The sequence below is a fragment of the Cebus imitator genome, unplaced genomic scaffold (genome assembly GCF_001604975.1).
Source record: "Cebus imitator isolate Cc_AM_T3 unplaced genomic scaffold, Cebus_imitator-1.0 Scaffold230, whole genome shotgun sequence".
Lineage (NCBI taxonomy): Eukaryota > Metazoa > Chordata > Mammalia > Primates > Cebidae > Cebus > Cebus imitator.
In genome coordinates this window covers 204,803-224,702 of record NW_016107545.1, presented here as the reverse complement: position 1 = coordinate 224,702, position 19,900 = coordinate 204,803, and the positions used below count along the sequence as shown (strand labels likewise).

The 19,900-nt window shown below is 40.4% G+C and overlaps 1 protein-coding gene across 1 annotated transcript in view; it reads right to left on the bottom strand.

Moving 5' to 3' along the window:
- The window catches only part of LOC108281689 (1-phosphatidylinositol 4,5-bisphosphate phosphodiesterase epsilon-1), a 143,792-nt gene extending 124,973 nt beyond the window's left edge, over positions 1 to 18,819 (bottom strand). The window contains exon 1 of the mRNA XM_017497371.1: positions 18,507 to 18,819. Coding sequence (XP_017352860.1) covers positions 18,507 to 18,698 — 192 coding nt within the window. The 5' untranslated portion in view covers positions 18,699 to 18,819. The remainder of the gene's footprint in view (positions 1 to 18,506) is intronic.
- Positions 18,820 to 19,900: the final 1,081 nt, after the last annotated feature.

The window sequence follows — 19,900 nt, the reverse complement described above, 5'->3', positions numbered from 1 at the left end:
ACTTCAGCCTCTTAAGTAGCTGGACTGCAGATGCATGACACCATGCCCAGATAGTTTTTGTATTTTTTGTAGGCAAGAGGTTTCAACATGAGGTTTTGCCCAGGCTGGTCTCGAACTCTTGAGCTCAAGGGAAACTCTCACCTTGGCCTCCCAAAATGCTGGGATTAACAGGTGTGCACCACTACACATAGCCAAGGGATTTCTAGTGCATCATTTTAAATTAAGAAAGCCAGGCTCAAAAGACTACCTACTGTAAGATTTTATTTCTACTACATTCTGGAAAAGACAAAAGGGTAAAAAGAAGAATCAGATCCTAGAGGTTTGAGGTAGGGGAGGAATGACTACAAAGGAAGCAAAAGGAACTTCTGGAATGAAAAGGCTCGTTCATATGAGCTACAATGGGATCAGTATCATCCCTTTGTAGGGATATTCTCTATCCTGATTGTGGTGGTCACTGCACAACTGTATGCATTGTCAAAATTCAAACTTCATGCCAAAAAGGGCAAATTCTATTGTATATAAATTATACTTCAATTTAAAAAAGGAAAGATAACTGAAAAGGGGAGGGTGAAAAGAAAGGTTCAAAGAAGCTAATTACCTACGAAGCAACTTATTCGTAGTTGCCAAGTAGAAGCAGGAATTGAACCTAGATCGAGAGAATGAACACATATCCAGAAAAAAACAGATTTTCTCTCTTCCCTGTTTATACACATAATCCCAGACAGAGTGGGAACCCTAAGTGCTGATCCCTCTCTTCTTGTCCATACTCGGAAGTAGGCTCTTACTTCCCCTATCTAGCATATACATTCATATTTAAAGACTTAGAATGACAACAGTCAAGCTATAAAGAATGAGATTATATCTTAATGTCATGCTTCATTGTCAGAAATATTGCCAGAAAATATTTGAACAGAGATTTACCCAAAGAAGATATACAAATATAAGCACGTGAAAGATACTCAACGTCATTAGCCATTTAGGAAAATGAAATCAAAACCATGAGATATCACTTCATACCTACTCGAAGGGCTGTAATAAAAAAGAGAGAGACTAGCAAGTGTTGATAGGAATGTGGATAAATCAGAACGCTCATGACATTCCCACTGTTGGTGGGAATGTCAAATGGTGCAGTCACTTTGGAGCAGTTTGGCAATTCCTCAGAATGGTGAACATTGAGTTATATGACTCGGTAATTCAACTCCTAGATACATACACAAGAGAAACATATGTTCACACAAACATTTTACTTCAATTTCAAAGCAGCACTACTTGTAATAGCCAAAAAGTATACCCCATTCAAATGTCCATCATTATTTATACCAACAAACAATATATGGTATATGCACACAATGAAATATTATTCAGCCATAAAAGAAATAAAGTACTTATTCATGCTACAATGCTGATGAACCTTGAAAACCCTGTCTTAAGCGAAAGACGCTAGATACAAAAGGCCACATACCGTGTGATTCCATTTATACAGAATATCCAGAATAGGCAAATCCATTGGGATAGAAACGAGATGAGTGTTTTCCAGGGGCTTGGGTTAGGGAGGAATGGGGATTGACTGCTAGTGGGCATGTGCTTTCTTTCTAGGGTGATGAACATATCCTAAAATTGATTACAGTGATGATTATACAAGTCTGTAAATATATGAAAAAAGCCACTGAACCGTATACTTTAAATGTATGTATTATACAGTATGTGAATTATATCTCAATAAAGCTGTTACAAAAATCAAACAGAAAGCAACAAACAAAAAAGCTGTGTTGTGTAGAAAGCAGAGTGCTTTCTCTACTTCCAGCAACACATCTAGAAGGGGTGGTGACTGGGTGTTCTGGATTGGGGAGTCCTACCTTATTATACCTGAGTGGGGTCCTTTCTCTCCAAGTCTTTTTAATTTTGTATTATTTATTGATTGATTGATGACTGAATGAATGAGATGGGTCAGCAAAGCCCAGGCTGGTCTTGAACTCCTGGCTTCAAGTGATCCTCCTGACTTGGCTTCCCAAAATGCTGAGATTACAGGTATGACCCACCATGCCTGGCCCTCTCTCTAAGTCTTGTGCATGAAAAGTAGCTTACAAATCCTCCTCTCCCACTTTAAAAGGCTCTCCCCCAATTCGTAGCTAGGGCTAAAGCTGCTTCTTTTCTGGGGGCACTGCCCAGCTGTGACAACCAGGCTGAAATCATTATCTGAAAGGAATACAGTGTGCCTTATACATTAAGTATCAGAAGATTATAATAGTAATAGATGACTTTTACTGATCACAACCACCCTACCTAGAAGGAAGTATTATCCTCATTTGACAGTCTGGCAAAGGAAAGCTTAGAAAGACCTAGTAACTTGTTGTAGATCATATAAACAATGCAGCTGGGATTTGAATCCTGAGAGTTCAAATTCTGAATTTAAACTCTAGAGTTTAAGTTCTAAAGAGCATTAGATATCATCTGCCCTAATTCTTAGTCTCATAGGGCAGAAACTGATGTTCGGAGGGGCTAAAATATTTGATCAATATGACATAGCTGGCTAGAGACAGAACAAAAGGCCCAGACTCATGATCCTGTTAAAAGTTTCTCTGGCCTTTTTAGACTTATAGTACAGATATCAAAGAAATTCACAAAAGTCAGGTTTTTATACCCATATTCCAGAGTTATCTAACTATTAGAGATAATTATTAATGTTATCCAATAGTAGTAAAACTATGGCAAGCAGGTAGGTATGTATTGCTTTCTTAAGGATCTCTAAGAAAGAAATCTTCAAAATCTTCAGGGAGTTACATGAATGTCATGATCTTTTTCTATTAGTTTCAACACCCCAGAGAAAGAAAATCATCAAGTGAAATGTTATCCTCCTACAACATGAGTTGCATCATATTATTCTTCTTAAAGAAAAGTAGCCCCTAATTCTTAGGGTGACATTCCCAGATCCAAACTTCTGTTCCTACCTCATCTCTCATGTTTCTTTACACAGGGACTTCTTTCTTGTTTGGAGAAGGCTTGGATCTCCAGGGTTTGGGCACTTGGTCCCCAAATCACAAACTCTTAGAACTGGAAGAGCACTATTAGAAATCTGGACCAGCCCATTGCCCCTTCTCTCTAAGGCAGTGACTCTCACCTTGGGAGGAGAATGATGACAGTCTTGAAAAGGGCTGGAGCAGGGTAGCTAGAGGAGGGGAGAACAGGTAATGTTTCTAAAGTGTATATTCAGCATTATAAATGCTTTTATTCATGCTATCAAATATATTTTGAAGTTTCAAAACACATTAAATGTAAATACAAGGTTTTTGTCTTTAACATCCTGGGTTAAAGAGTTGAGAAAACTTTACTTTAGATAAAGTTTCTATATTCTACGAATCCAGATAAAGACAGTAGAAGAAACCCTAATATCAGCACCACTATCTACCACCTTTGCAATCATTCAAGGAGCCTGCACAGGTGTGTTGAACTGTTCAAAACGGTGGCCTGTTTCCTCCAAGCTTCTCGATATCCTCTAAATGGAGATCTTAAAGTATGATACTATTGGAAACATGGAAAATTTTCTTATCTGTTCTAAAAGTAAGTCATTCCAAGCTATTAGTTCTCTAGAATTATCATCATCATTAGTTATTGAGTGCTTGATTCAGGGTCAATCACCTTGGTAAACACACTTCTTCAAACTCTCTTTTAATTTTTACAACATTCCTATATATTAGATCAATGTTATTAGCACCACTTTACAGATGAAGAGACTGAGGAATACAATCGTTAGGAAACTTGCCTGGAGTCACCCACAAAGTAAGTGGTGAGCCTTGGAATTGAATTCAAATCTGAGCCAGCGCCCTAATCCAGGGCTACTGCCTTGTGCACTATGTGAACAGTGCCCTCTGTAATTGTGCAGAGTCTTCGCCTCTTCCTGCACAATCCAACAGTGATTCATCCAGGTGGACAGGTGTGAAAGGGGCATGAAACGATGAATGGGGAGGAAACAGGACAGGTTCATTGCGGAGACAACCCTTGAATGTGGTTAAAATGCCTGGACACTACTTGGTCAGCAGTGAAGAGCTACTAAACAATTAAGAGCAGAGGGCCATCTCTTAGTATTGCCACAGGGACAAAGAATGAATGTGAAAATCAAATGAATGAATGTAACCATTTGTTAATAGTTGTTGCATAATTCCCCACGAAAAGCATGGCAGAAACTAAGCAAAGTAAGAAATTTGTTTCTGGGTGGATTTCTGTTGGCAGGATATCTGGTTCTCTCATTGGCAGAGATGACAAAAAGTCACTTGTATTTGACTCCCTGATAGGCATCTCGCCTTGTATGGCGCAAGAACAGCAACTACGTTTCTGTATCTGGGTTGAAATTCCACTTGAATACCATTATACTTTAAAACAGTGTGAAGTAAACATCTTTTGACTGTGAAGAGATGTTAATAAAGAAATCACACTGTAAAATGTAATAAAAGATTGCTTTAAAAAAAGACAATTTCATACTACACTTTCTGTGACTTTAGCCTGCTTATCTCAACCATTGGTTGGTGACCAAGCTATTGAGCACCAAGCAGGGAAGCCCGCCTGGGGTTTATATGACAGTAGAGAGAATTAGTTTCAACTTACTTGCAGAAGTGGATTTCAGAGGAAGGGATTTGACAAAGTTGTTAAACCCAGTGGAGGCAGAAGACGAAAGCTGGGACGGTTATGGATCTGAGCACTGTCATTTTGAAATTCGTTTTGGCCCCCAGAGTATAAATACACTTCAGTATTTTTGTTAGGATTGCCAGAAAATCAGCAAGTGCTCACTTTCTTTTGCCAACAAAAGCATGATTCTCAGTGCAAAAATTTTCTGCACATTTTATAAACAAGAACATTCAGAAAATCCCCTCTTGCTGAGAGATATGACAAGAGATATATTAAACCATGCTGTAAAACAAAGCAGATACTGAGTATACCACTGGGTTCACCAAACACAAGAAAAGCTTTTATATCTCCCTTCTGCCACAAACTTCTACATGCCATCCTATCCCCAAAAATGCCTCCCCGTGCTGTGCTGGTCTGAGGAGCCACCATCCAGGCTTTCACCTTTGCTGGCTGTCAGTCTCCTCCATCTGGCATTGCCTCATCCATTATCGACATTTTCTCACCACTGCACCCCAGTTTCCCATTCCTGCAGGCTATTGTGTTGGCGGTCTCCAAGCGATCCATGACCTCCTATCCACATCTCAGGCTAAAACTTTTCTCCCTCACAGAATCTTCCAGTTTAAACAAGGTCACTGGAAGATCTTAATCAGGAGTTGGCAAACTTTTTCTGTAAAGGGCCAGATGATAAGTATTTTAGGTTTTGTGAGCCATTTGATCTTTGTTGCAATGACTCAGCCCTGACACTGTAGCACAAAAGCAGTCATAGGCAACACATAAATGAGCATAGCTGTGCAATAATCAAATTGTATTTACGGACACTGAAATTTGAGTTTTATATAATTTTCATCGATCGCAAAATAGTATGCTTTTAGTTTTTCCAATATCAGATGAGATCGGGTGCATTTCAAATGGGGTGGCCGTAGACTGATTTTTAAAAATTGTTAAAAACTGAGATACTTGTGAGGCTGTGGAGAAAAAGGAACACTATATTGCTGGTAAGAATGTAAATTAGTTTAGCTGCTGTGAAAAGTAGTTTAGAGACTTCCCAAAGAACTTAAAACAGAACGACTATTTGACCTAGCAATCTCATTACTGGGTACATGACTAAAGAAAAAGAAATCATTCTACCAAAAGACACATGCACTTGCATGTTCATTGCAGCACTATTTACAATAGCAAAACATGGAATCGAGCTAGGTGCCCATCAACAGTGGACTGGATTTACATATATACCACGGAATACTACACACCCATAAAAAAGAATGAAAACATATCCTCTGCAGCAACATGGATGCAGCTGGAGGCTATTACCCTAAGTGAATTAATGCAGAAACAGAAAACCAAATATTGCATGTTTTACTTATAAGTGGGAGTTAAACACTGGGTACACATGGACATAAAGATGGCAACATTAGACATTGGAAACTACTAGAGGGGGAAGAGAGGGAGGCAGGCAAAAGCTGAAAAACTACTTATTGGGTACTATGCACACTACCTGGGTGACAGGGTCATTTGTACCCCAAAGCTCAGTGTTACACAGCATACCCATGAAACAAACCTGCACATACGTCCCCTGAATTTAAAATAAAGGTTGAAATTATAAAAATAAAATACACTTTAAAAATTCTCCCCATAAAAATGATAAATATTTGAGGTGATGGACATGTTAATTAGCTGGATTTAATCATTCCACATTGTTCACATATATCATAACATCACTTTGCACTTCATATGAATATAATTATAATGTCAATTTACAATTAAATGTTTAAAATTGTTAAAAATATAAAAACTGTTATTAACTCACAGGATGTACAAAAACAAGTGGTGGGAAGGTTTTGGTAGTTTCAAGAGCAGCGTGTTTTGGAAAACTGGAGGAGGATAAGGAAAATAAAGTTCCAGGTTAAGTGCATTTGAGAAATGCTGGTAAGTTTGAAGTGTCTTTACTGCTGGACTTCTGGAGCCTTCAGTATGTTAACACGCATGGTAACTATCAAAACACAAGGGGAAAGAGCTGCAAAAGAATATTCAAAATTCTCTGGACCATGAGTCAATCATTCATTCATTCATTCATTTTTACTTTCTCCTCCTGAGCACGTTGAGAAACCAGGGTTCTATAGAACAATTCTTAGGAAAAACTACTATAGGAATGTCTGTCAAAATGCTATGCAGGGCTCGGCATTGTGGCTCCCGCCTGTCCCAGCACTTTGGGAGGCCGAGGTGGGCAGATCACCTGAGGTCAGGAGTTTGAGAACAGCCTGACCAACATGGTGAAACCTTGTCTCTACTAAATTCAAAAAATTAGCTGGGAGTGGTGTTGTATGTCTGTAGTCCCAGCTACTTGGGAGGCTGAGGCAGGAGAATCACTTGATTCCAGGAAGTGGAGCTTGCAGTGAGCTGAGATTGCATCGTCGCACACCAGCCGGGGCAACAAGAGCAAAACTCCATCTCAAAAAAAGAAAAAGGAAAAAGAAAAAAAAGAAAAGAAAAAGCTCTGCAGGCTGCAGGAGTCAAAGGCAGCAGTGATGAACAGGAGGAGCCCAGGATGTGGAGTCAGAAGGATAGGACAGAGTCCCACAGCCACACAGAGTGGTCATGTGAGAATTTATGTCATAATGTATGTGAAAGGCTCTGTGTAAGGGTAAAGCTGTGGTGTAAATGTGCACATTAATTGACAAATGGTTTAAATTTAAGGATACTTTAAGTTTTTTCCCTAAGATTGGTTATGGGTTTCTATAGCTAAAAATTAAGAAAACATATGTTATATAGCAGTAGAGAGCTTCTTAGGAATTATTAAAGGACTATAAATATAGATATTTTTATTCTCTACTTATAGGGAATATTCGTTGCATTTATATACTTGATTGACCCAAATAGAGAACTGTCACAAATACAAGACAAATTTTACTTTTCATTGAGGAGAATATTTTACAAATTACAAAATGATTCATAATAAGATGACATAACATAAATTAGGGTGCTGGGGGTGGGAGAGATGTGGTTTAAGGGATTTGGGCCTTATGGTAGCTCTGAGTACCTAGGGAAGAGGCGAGTGGGTTCCATGGTAGCTGTGGGTACCTAGGGAAGGGTGCGGGAGATGGAGAAAAGAAGAGGGGGTTGTAGGGGCTGGAAATGTCAACAAAATTCTTGGCTGCAGGGCCAGTCTGGCATGTTTTCTACCCTAACAATTTACACACAACTTTAGTGTCTGTATAACTTTCAAAGTATGAGGTGTGATGAAAAGGAATGAAACTTGTGTTCATGTGAGGCTTATGGAATCCAAATCAAAGGATTAAGATCTCACCTTGTAAGTCCATGTGCCACGGCAGGAGAAACCCAGACTCATCACCCACAGCATCTGTCCTGCTTTGACCTGAGGCTAAGTCCTCATTCTTTCCCTGTTCTCCCTGGCCCTTCAGGAATCTGTGGCCAAGTTGGTTGGGGAGACTGAGGCATTGAGGCCCAGACCCACCTCCTCTACTACAGTTTCCCAAAGCACACTCTGTAATAGGTACTGAGCCATCAGGTACCCAAGTATTTTTCTGAAATGCTCATTCTGGGGGAGTCACCATGTGCATCAGCATAATAAATCACATGAGAAGTCCTGCAGTGAAACAAACAACTTACTTATTGCTTTCCTAGCATGTGGCTTATGTGTTAGATGATGGGGCACTGTTTTTACACAGAATGAATACTGACATCCCATATCATGTTGGGAGATGCTGTCCTGCTCTCAATGGGTTACCCCTAAACTCCCTTCCAACAAACCAGAATTTTATGTCCATGTTTCTTTATTCATGATATTTCCTATGACAAGTATTTATATTGCAACTAGATGCAGTAATATGTGTGTACATATATATATGTTTCATCTTGGCTTTGCCACTTTCTCCCTATGTGATTTTGGGCAAATTCTGTAGCCTTTCATTACTTATTGATTATCATTTTTTTCTAGCCCCAGGTCTTAATTTATCTTCAGCCTCTCTCTTAGTTTTGTTATTTGTAAAATAAAGCAACGGCTGCCACCTTTCAGGGGTGTGTAAAAACTAAATGAGATTAGGGCTGTAAAGTGTTTGGCCCAGTGCCCAGTGCAAGGCACGAATTCACAGCAGCTCCACCATTACTCTCTCCATCATCATCATCATATCAATGAATGTGAGAGAAATTAGACATGCTCAAGAAGCTAATTGTCAAATTATTATTTTTTTTCCTTTTGGTAGAATAATTTGACTCGCATATCAACTATGTATCTTGGTTTTAGGAAGTAGTTTCACATACTATCTCAAAATGGGGAAAACACAAAATGGCGAAACATTTGCCAGATGATTGTAGTGTTAAGGAGACTCACATCCAGTTGAAAAAATCGTTTTGTCAGGTGAATCTGATGAAGAGTGACATGACTTAAGGCTTTCTATTAATTCCTACTTGATTTGAACAATTTGAACAATATACATGACACATATTTATAAAATCTGAATATGAAAAAAGTCAGGAGTGTTAGTTAATTCAACACAAAGCTGAATTAAGATTCAGAATTATTTTGATAGGCCTGAATGCCCCCAAATTAAAATTTAGTAGACTTAAATATAAAATATTATGCCCATGTGAGAAAATAATAAACAAAACAACCTATGCAGAGAAAAGATGAGCTTTATGGCTGTTAATATGATAAAAGTCTAGTAGTTTTAGTTGGTTGTCCTCTGGGCTAGTAGTTAGAACTAATGGAGAAAAGCAATTAATTCAGCAGGAGTTAAGAGCAGAAGAATTACCCAATTGCAAGAAGGAAGAGACTCACTGTTCAGAACAGATGAGAGAGCCTCATTTTTACATTTTGCCAAATGATGTAAGTTCTGAAGATATGGGGAATGTCCAGCCTCAAGAGAACCAAACCAAAGGAAGACATAATTTTTACTATTTCTCCTGGGGACTGACAAGTGGAATTTATAAGGAGAAAGAATTCAGTCTGTTTTAAGGAAGACTGTTAAAACAAATCGAGCTGCATCCTCATAATTAGCTTGGAGTGAAGTCTGTCTTCAAAAGTTTTTAGCAAAAGCTGGGCAAGAAGCTGCAAGGAAGGAATTCTTATATTTGGTGAATGACATGAGTCCACGAAGTTACCTCCAAAACTTCATGAGTGTGAAAGTTCAGAGCTGTGCCTAACAAAAGCCTTCCCAATCTCCAAAGCTCTGAAGCCTCTGGTCATCCTCCGTGGAGAGGTGCCTGTGTGATCTCTCTCTTCAAATCTCATGGCATGCACAGTCTTTATCTCTCATTCTTCACGAATCACACTAGTTATCATTTATTGAGAACCTATCCTGTGCTTGGTAATTTTATATACGTTATCTTAAGTGTCCCTATAGCCATGTAAAATTAATTAAATTATCCTACTTTATAGATGAGAAATATGAAGCTGAATTCTGTTTTTTAACTCATTGACTTGCCCAGCGTCCCACAGTAAGTGGCAGAACCCCATGTTTATGCTCAGACACTTTTTTTTTTTTATGGAGTTTCACTCTTGTGGCCCAGACTGGAGTGCAGTGGCGTGATCTTGGCTCACTGCAACCTCTACCTCCTGGATTTAAGTGATTCTCCTGCCTCAGCCTCTTGAGTAGCTGGGATTACAGGCATGTGCCACCACACCTGGCTAATTTTTATATTTTTAGTAGAGATGGGGTTTTACCATGTTGGCCAAGATGGTCTCAAACTTCTGACCTTAGGTGAGCTACCCACCATGGCCTCTCAAAATGCTGAGATTACAGGAATGAGCCATTGTGCCTGTATGCCCAGATTTATATTATACTCTTCTCTTTTTCTACTAACCCATGGCACTTCTCTAGCCACAATCTCTTACACAACAGCTCATGCTTGGCATTGCTGTGTCTATTTATTCAATATTTTATGTCTTGTATGCTTTGAACTAGATTGTAAATTCCTTCAATGAAATGATCCATGTCTTGCTTTTCTTTGTATTTCCAACAATGCCTAATAGGATAATTATTTACCCTAATTACCATTATTCATAAAATACTAGTTTGTTATACATCTACTTTATCATTTGTTACCATGCAAAAAACCAGAGATATAGTAATGAACCAGTTAGAAAAGTTTCTAGTATAAGGAGACAGAAACAAAAAAAAAGCAAGTCAAGTTCCCTGGCTTTTGAGCTAAGACATGACCAAGTGAAGGCAGCAGCTGTGATACGATCTGAGAAAGAAGGCCTTTTGCAAAGGCAACAACAACTGAAGAGGCTGTGCACAGAAAACTAACTTGGCATGTCCAGGGAACAGAATGAAAGGTTGTGTGGCTAAAACAGAGCCAGAGAGAGGAGTGGGCATATAAAGTTAGGTAGGAGGGCCGGGTGTGGTGGCTCATGCCTATAATCCCAGCACTTTGGGAGGCTGAGGCAGGTGGATAGAAGTTCGAGACCAGCCTGGCCAACATGGTGAAAGCCTGTCTCCACTAAAAATACAAAAATTAGCCGGGCATGGTGACAGGTACCTGCAATCCCAGCTACTAGGAAGGCTAAGGAAGGAGAATCATTTGAACCCAGGAGGTAGAGGTTGCAGTGAGCTGAGATCGTGCCATTGCACTCCAGCCTGGGTGACAAGATCAAAACTCCGTCTATAAATAAATAAATAAAGTAAGATAGGTTGGAGAAGTAGGCAGGAGAGAAACCATGCAGGGTCTTGTTATTTTGGATTTTATTTCAAATGCAAAGGGAAGCCACTGAAGGAACACTTAGCAGGGGAGTAACCTTTATGTTTATAAACAGTCACTCTGGTTTCTGGGTGGAGAATGGATTATAGATAGCATTTGTCAGCATGAAAGCAGTACTAGAGGTAAGTACAAAGGTGGCTGGTTTCAACCTAGCTTAGTAGATGAAATACTAAGGAGTGCACCAATTCAGGAGGTATTTTGCAAGTACTGCAAATGAAACCTGCTGATAGTTTATGCTATGGTTTGGATGCTTGCCCCCTCCAAACCTCATGTTGAAATGTGATCCCCAATGTTGGGGATTAGAAGGAGGTATCGGATCATGGGGTGGATCCCTTAGGCATAGCTTAGTGCCATCTCCTTGGTGATGAGTGAGTTCTCGCTCATTTAGTTCACTCAAGATCTGGCTGTTTAAGAGATTCTGGGACATCTCCCTTTTCTCTCTCTTGCTCTCATTCTTGCCCTGTGGCGTGCCTCCTCCTGCTTCACCTCCACCGTGAGTAAAAGCTCCAAGCCCTCATCAGAAGTGGATGCCAGCACCACGTTTCCTGTAAAGCCTGTAGAAGCATGAGACAATAACCTCTTTTCTTTATAAATTGCTCAGCCTTGGATATCTCTTTATAGCAATAAAAGAATAGCCTAGGACAGTTTAGATGTCAGGGTGTGAGGAAAGAGTAAGTCACTCAAGCTCTGGCTGATGGCCTGAACACCTGAGTTGACGTTGAAGCTGCTAAGTGAGATGAGGAGAGCAGCAGCATCAGGTGAGGGGGGAAGATGTGGATGGTATGTGAATGGGGGAAGAGGAGGTTAATTCTATTTTGGCCATATTTGAGATGTCTTTTAGACATGACTAGAATGTAAGCTCAGTGAGGCAAGAGCTTTGTCTGTGTTGTTCTGTGCTGTATTCCCCATGCACAAAACAGCATTAGAACAAAAGTTGCTACTGAAAATCTTGTTGAATGAAAAAAGTCAAAGGGAGGCATTGGGACGGCAGTTGGATTTATGAATGTTTAAATCTCTTGGGCAAATGCAGTTCCTCAGTAAAGCATAAATACATTCCTCCTTGGCTCTCGCATGTGCAGTAAAAATCTCTAAGAGTGGTTTTTCAAAGAGCAGAATTAAACATCCTAATAGGGTCAGCTAATGCTGTCCTGGAATCCCAATGTCTGACTAAAGGTTACCTAGTTTTTCCCACAGTGTTCAGGGTCATATAAGTGATCGGACGGCAAGGGCCTTGAGGAACTGCTGCACTGCTCCTCTGAGTCGTGTTTACTATTTCCAACAGTAACAATACTGCTTACATAGGTCAAAATTCTTATTCATCTATTTGCTGATTTCCACTGGATCCATTATTATTTCTACCAGTCTAAGGACTGAGTTGTCAACTGATGCTTGTTTTAAAACAGAATTAAGCAGGTCTCCAATAAGTCAATGACTTTGCAGTTAACTTTCTGAGCCAGTTTAATCCTAGAGATACAATGTGAGCTTTAAGAAGGAGAACTAAGAATTAATCTAGCCTATTATAGTAATAAAATAGTCTAAATATTAAAGGTTTCAAAATCACTTCCTCATTGTAGTACTATGAGAAAAAAAAAAAAAAATACAGAAAGAAAGCAAGAAAGGAAAGAAGGAAAGGAGAGAATGAAGGAAAGAAGAAAGAAAAGAAATGAAGACAGGGGCCAGGCATGGTGGCTTACGCTTGTAATCCCAGCACTTGGAGAGGCCAAGGCAGGTGGATCACTTGAGGCCAGGAGTTCAAGACCAGCCTGGCCAACACGGCAAAAACCATTTCTACTAAAAAAAAAAAAAAATGCAAAAATTAGCCAGGTATGGTGGTACACATCTGTGATCTCAGCTACTTGGGAGGCTGAGGCACGAGAATTGCTTGAACCCAGGAGGCAGTTTGCAGTGAGCCAAGATCGTACCACTACATTACTGTGTGACACAGCAAGACCCTCTCAAAAAAAAAGAAAGAAAGAAAGAAAGAAAGAAAGAAAGAAAGAAAGAAAGAAAGAAAGAAAGAAATGAAAGGAGGGAAAACAAGCTATTACATTTATTTAAATGTACTTTGAACAATTCTCAATTATCTGCACTAATGGATGACCCCAAAGATAGGAATCATTTTCTTCCTCTTTCAAAATGAAGTCCTCTACTGTAGTACTATGAGCAAAAAAAGAAAAAAGAAAAAAAAAACCCAAAAAATAGAAAGAAAAGGAAGGAGGACATTTCTCCTATTTGCTTTGGGAAACAGCTTTGTTCTTCTTTTTGAGTACTGCTGTGACTGATGTTCTAGAGCAGTGATTCTCAACTGTTGGTGTGTTGGTCGCGTCAGGGTTACCTCTGAAGTAGTCTTTCTTTTTGTTTTTTTTTTTAAGTTTCAGAGAAAAGGTCTCACTCTACCATTTAGACTGGAGTACCGTGGCGTGATTCTAGCTCATTGCAGCTTCTACTCCGGGGCCCAAATGATCCTCCCACCTCAGCCTCCCCAGTACCTAGAACTACAGGTATGTGCCATTATGCCCCATCAATTTTAAAATTTTTTGTAGATACAGGATCTTGCTGTGTTGGTCTTGAACTCCTAGAGTCAAGCAACCCTTCTGCCTCAGATGCCCAAACTACTAGGATTATAGGAGTGAGCCAATATGCCTGACATTCATGGAGCTTTTAAAAATTATAAATGCCTGGGCCCCACCTTGCATCCACGGAGGTAGAATCTCTTGGAGGTGGGCTACAGAAGTATATGTATTTTAAAAATATTCTGGCCAGGTGTGGTGGCTCACGCCTGTAATTCCAGCACTTTGGGAGGCCGAAGCAGGAGGATCGCGAGGTCAGGATTTCAAGACCAGCCTGACCAATATGGTGAAACCCTGCCTCTACTAAAAATATAAAAATTAGCCAGGAGTGGTGGCACACGCCTGTAATCCTAGCTACTTAGGAGGCTGAGGCCGGAGAATCGCTTGAGCCTGGGAGGCGGAGGTTGAGAGAGCCAAGATCGTGCCACTGCACTCCAGCCTGGGCAACAGAGCAAGACTTCATCTCAAAAAAAAAAAAATTCTGATTCCCATTGTCTTCACTCTGCTGATCAGTGAGAATGACTGTTCAAAGAAGTCACATTAGTTGGTTGAAGAATGAGTGCAGGCATGCCAGTCCTGCCTGACAAGGTGCATGGCAGCCTCTTCCCACTGCCTCCTCCTGCTGCCCCAACTGGGAGCACAGGCAGGACTTAAGATTTTGAATTTCAAAGCTATCTGTCTTAGCCCATTTTGTGCTGTTATAACAGAATACCACAGACTGGGTAATGTATAAAGAGTGGAAACTTACTTTCTCATAGTTCTGGAGCCTAGGAGCTCCACAATCAAGGTGCTAACAATTTTGATTGTCTGGTGAGTGCTGCATCCTCCAAAGGGGACACTGTGTGTTTACATGGCAGAAGGTGAAAGGGCAAGTGAGCTGAATATTGCATGAAGTCTCTTTTACAAGGGCCTTAATCCCATCAGTGATGGAGAAGCCCTCATGGCCTAATCACTTCTTCAAGGTCCCAAGTCTTAATACCATCACAGTGGCAACATCTGAGTTTCAAAGTAAACCCATCCAGACCACAGCACCATCACTACTAGGTGTTTGGGTTTCATGTAAAATAGAAATGAACAAAGAGGGAGGAAAATAATATAGTAGAAATGACTTGGTCAAGAGAGGAATATAAATAAACAAAATAATATAAAGTTTAGATTTTTGGGGCAATCTTCCTCAGGCATTTCACACTTAAGGAAACCTCAGAGCCAAAAACAGAACTTGAAAAGCCAAAAACCTGCAATCTGCCTTCTGCCTGGTGCTGTAGAAACAACAAATTATCCCCAATGCTCTAATATTCTCAGACATTCAGATGCTGTTTTCCTCCCCATTCCAAGGGTCACAGTCTCCCAGTTCAAAGGAGACGCTGCATTTACATTGTCAGGAAGTTCGCATATAGGTTAAAATCAACAAACAGGACCACATTATCATACATATTGAAATCAATAAAAAAAATTTCTAAATCCTACTGCAAGGAAAATGGTTTCATTTAAAGTAAGAGAACCAAGTGGTGGAAAGAAGGTCCTTCAGCTTTTGATTCAAAAGTACCAAGTAGATGAGCCAAGAATGCTGGCTCTGGAAGCCAGAACACCCGGGTTCAATTGCCAGCTCTGAAACCACAGGGCATTCACTTTAGTCTCTGTGCCTCAGTTTTCTCATCTGTTAAGTGAGAGTGATCATAATAATAATAATAATAAAAGAATTTATTATCATTAGTTATTCTAATAATGAAGTTATGTTTGTGAGTTTTTTTGGTAACGAACATCAAACCACTACTGTGTCTTTGGTCCCTGATAAATGCTTTAAACATGTCATTTCTCTGAATACTCATATAAACCATTTATATGCACTATAGTGCATAATTTTGCACTATCATTATTTATTTTGTTACCTAAGCTTCACTTTCTTCATCTGCAAGACAGGGATAATGACAACTGTCATAAGAATTGAATGAGATTTTTAAAAATGTGAAAATGTAATGTCTAGTCCAGAGCATCTATTAAATAAATGCAAACTCCATTTCTTCCTTTTTTTTACAGTGTGTAAATCCATGCTAATTTGAAGGCAAGGCCATTAGAAATAGGTGAAAATCTGAATTTGAAAATTCTCTTTTGATGTCATGAAACTTTTTAAGATATACAAAGAACTAGAATTTAGCTATTCCAGTCTTGTCTAGTAGAGGTCATTTGGGATCCTGACTATATGAGACTGATTTTTAATCAGTATACCCATAATTTGTATGAAAATAGATGCTTGAGAATACTTGAAACAGACTGTTCTCTTAAGTAGCTTAAGTGTTTTCCCAGAAATCTTGTTTACGTTCTGAAGTTGCTTAGCTAAACTATTTTCAGAGACAGTCCAAAGCCTGCCTCTACCCAGCTGTAGGTCATATCATCACTAACTCTGAATTAGTGAAATCACTGACTCCCAAGGTTATGGAAGTGAATGGAAGAAATCCAAGTTTAATTTAAAATTAGATTTTAAAAGTTTTGGCAATTCACTTTTGAATTCAGGTGGAAATTTATAAATAAAAAAAAGATAAGATAGAGTCCTAAGGATGTGAGAGTGGGTAGATCTGGACGTTTAAAATAATTCATGAAATACAGTGAAATCCACTAATAAAATCACTCAGTTTACTGGAACTTTCATTTTTCCATCCATTTTTATCAGTAAGGAAAATCAAGAACATCAGGAGATTTATTTTTAAAAACAACTTTGGGGCAGTGAGGTTTGCAAGCTTTCATGTGGACTCCCAGAGTTTCTGTCTTACTCAGTTTGGAGCGGGGCTGGGAATCTGCAGTTTTAGCAAACACCACCCCCCAGTGCAATCCTGCTGCAGGTGGGAAGCAGCATCCTATAATGGTTCAAAGCCCAGGCTCCAGGGCCTGACTCTGTGGGCTTAAACCAAAATCGCCACCTACCACTTGTGTAATCTTGGGAAAATAACTTCATCTTCACCTACCTCAGTTTCCCATTAATTAGAAAATTAACTCCGCTGATAAGATGGGGCTAATTACATGACAATGTCTGTCTCCCAAGGTTGTTGTAAGGAGCAAGTAAGTGGTACACATAAAATAACACAACAGTGCCAGATGGACTGGTGTTCAGGGCATGTCTGGGCACAGAATCACTTGAGCTCAGCCTCTAACATTTGCTGCATTCACTGGGCCTTATCAGGTCACTGACATTTACAACCGTCATCAGGATTTGGATTGGTAAGCTATGGAGGCTGCAAAGTGAGCTCCAGTTAGAAAGTGTTTTGTGTTTTTTTCTAGAGATGGCGTCTCACTCTGTCACCCAGGCTGGAGTACAATGACATGATCCTTAGCTCACTGAAGCCTCTAAACTTCTGGGCTAAGGGATCATCTGTTCTCAGCATCCACAGAGACTACAGGTGTGCACCACCATGCCCAGCTAATTTTTAAATTTGTACAGACAAGGGCTTGCTGTTTTGCCTAGGCTGGTCTTGAACTCCCGGCCTCAATCGATCCTCCTGCCTCATCCTCCTAAAGTACTGGGATTACAGGTATGAGCCACCGCACCTGGCCAGAAAGTGTTTAAGTAACAAAGACTGACAGATATTCAGTGAATTAGAGATGTATATGATTCAGAATAGGAATATCCTGTTAGCATTTAGGTAGAGTTTGCTAAATTACCAAAATAGAAAACCACTGTATCTGTGTTGAGCCAACTAACAACCAACAAACATATCAATTAATATTTTGTGATTTAATATTCAAAACAAAAGAAATTAAGTCTAAAACATAAAATGTAGTATAGAAAAGTCAGGGTGTGGCTCACATTACTAAGAGAAAGTACCTTTTAAGCCGAAGAGAGCAGTCAGCCCTGACCCCAGCACTGCATGGAGACTCCCTGCTCCTTCCTGCCACTCCTCCCTGCCCCAGGGCCACAGGGATGACAGACTGTGGCTCTTTATCTCCCAGTGAGTCCCTAGACCCCCACACAATGGCTTTGCCCTAAGTATTCCCAGACTCCAGTCACACCTGTGTTTTTCAGAACAGCTTCTGATGTGGTCTCAGAGGCTTTGGAGTGACTTTCTGGGACTGAGGATCTTCATGGGATGCAGAGAGAGAACCGAGGTGATTCACTACCCCTCAATGAATTGCCCCATGGTTCCCGCCTGCTCTGCTGACCCAGGTGTTTCTGCTGAGGGAGTCCTGATAATGGGAGCCGGTGAGGGGGTTGGTTATACGAATGCAGTCAGGGTTCATGCTGTCAAAACTCAAAATTGAGGCATGTGGTTTTAAAAGCATCTGTGGGAATGAGGGTTTGGTGGGGGAGAGGAAGGGGCTGGGCGTTGGCATTCTGGATGTCCAAAGGGACTAGGATGGGTGGACTGGGTAATGCTATGGAATGGAGGTGAAATTAATTAGGCTTAAGGGCAAGTTGGGGTAGAGTGAGAGGAAGGATTGCAATGTGATGTCTGTCTCCTTGCCGGGAAAGAAAACAACCATCATGCAAATGGCAAGACAGAGTGGCAATGAGATACGTAAGGAACAGACAAACCTAGAAGGGGAAGGATGCTTGAAAATCACTTATGGGCGAGTCAGATACCAAGACATCCAAAAGTGGCTTCTTACCTCATTAAACCTCACCACCAGATCTTCAAGGGCGTTGTGCTCTCCATTCTGAGTGCTAAGAATTGATGCTGAGATGGACGCTTTGAGGCAGGGCAGGGACCTCTGGCATTCGGGAGTGCCCAAGTCCCTCGTTAAGAAGCAGAGGTAGTCGACTGGCAAAACCCTGCGGTAAATACTCTGCTCCTGCTCCATCAGGATGCTGGCGACTTCCTCTGGGAACTGGATGAGAGGCTGCAGATCAATCAGCTCCTTGCTGATCCCAGCTGAACTTGAAGGGAGGGCATTAGAATTGGCCACAGAGGGGCCTGGCTGGCGTTCTGAAACAAAGCAACAAAAGTCATGGTCACACCAAAGCTGGTATCCCCTCCAACAGGTTCTTGAGAGCCATTCCAAGTCTTGTACGTTCTTTAACCAAATCCTCTGCTTAGTGAAGAGTTCTGTATTATTTTTCTTGTTACAAAGAACTTTCTGATATCTGTCCTGTCTGTCCTCCAGTTACCTAGTGAGGAGGGGGTGGAATGGCGGTGGTGGTGGTAGGGTTGGTTTTCCATTTCCAGAAGCAGCATTAATCCAGCACATCATTACCCAACCACTTTACTCTGATACTTTGTAAAATACCGTTTGATTCCTTATACTCCTTTGCTAACTAACCGTCAGAGTGACACAAAATGAGGATGGGCATACGCACAGCCAACTGAAATGGAAGAGAAACGAAGGCGGTGGGGTGAGGAATACGTACATGCATATTATGTGTAAACTGGCAGGACACCTGGGGACAGGGACCCACTGCACACAAGGTTTCAAAATGTCGTGGTATTCTTTGCCAACCCTTTACCACCAAAGATTGACTGATTTCATTGAGATCTATTTGGGGATTTGCAAGAACAGAACCCTCTACAAACATAAGAAAGAAATAGGTAATAAGGAGATGTATCTCAGTAAATAAATCTTACTCTCTGGCCCATAATTGGTAGCAAGAAGGTGACAGGGATGCAGTAGAGAAGGTGGCAGTGCAGGAGATAGAAGTACCAGAATGGGGGATGCCTAGGCTCACAATGATTCCCATAATTGGAGACACCATACTTGCCTCTCTTTATTTTGACACCCTCCCAGGCTGCCTCTTAACTTCTTACCTGTAACTCATTCATTCAACAAGCTGAAAGTCTATCATGAGCCCTAGAACAGAGTTTTCCAAAGTATGATCTCTGGAATGCTGGTATTTGCAAGAAAAAAGTTTTGTGGTCACCTGAGTTGAGGAAATGTCACATATTCATGTTACCCATTCTCTTCCTGGAAATACCTGTCATCCAGCCTGGACACTGGGTAACAGCAAAGTTCATAAGGATGACTTCCTTCATATTCAGACCTCAGTATTCCCTGACTCTTTTCTAAAT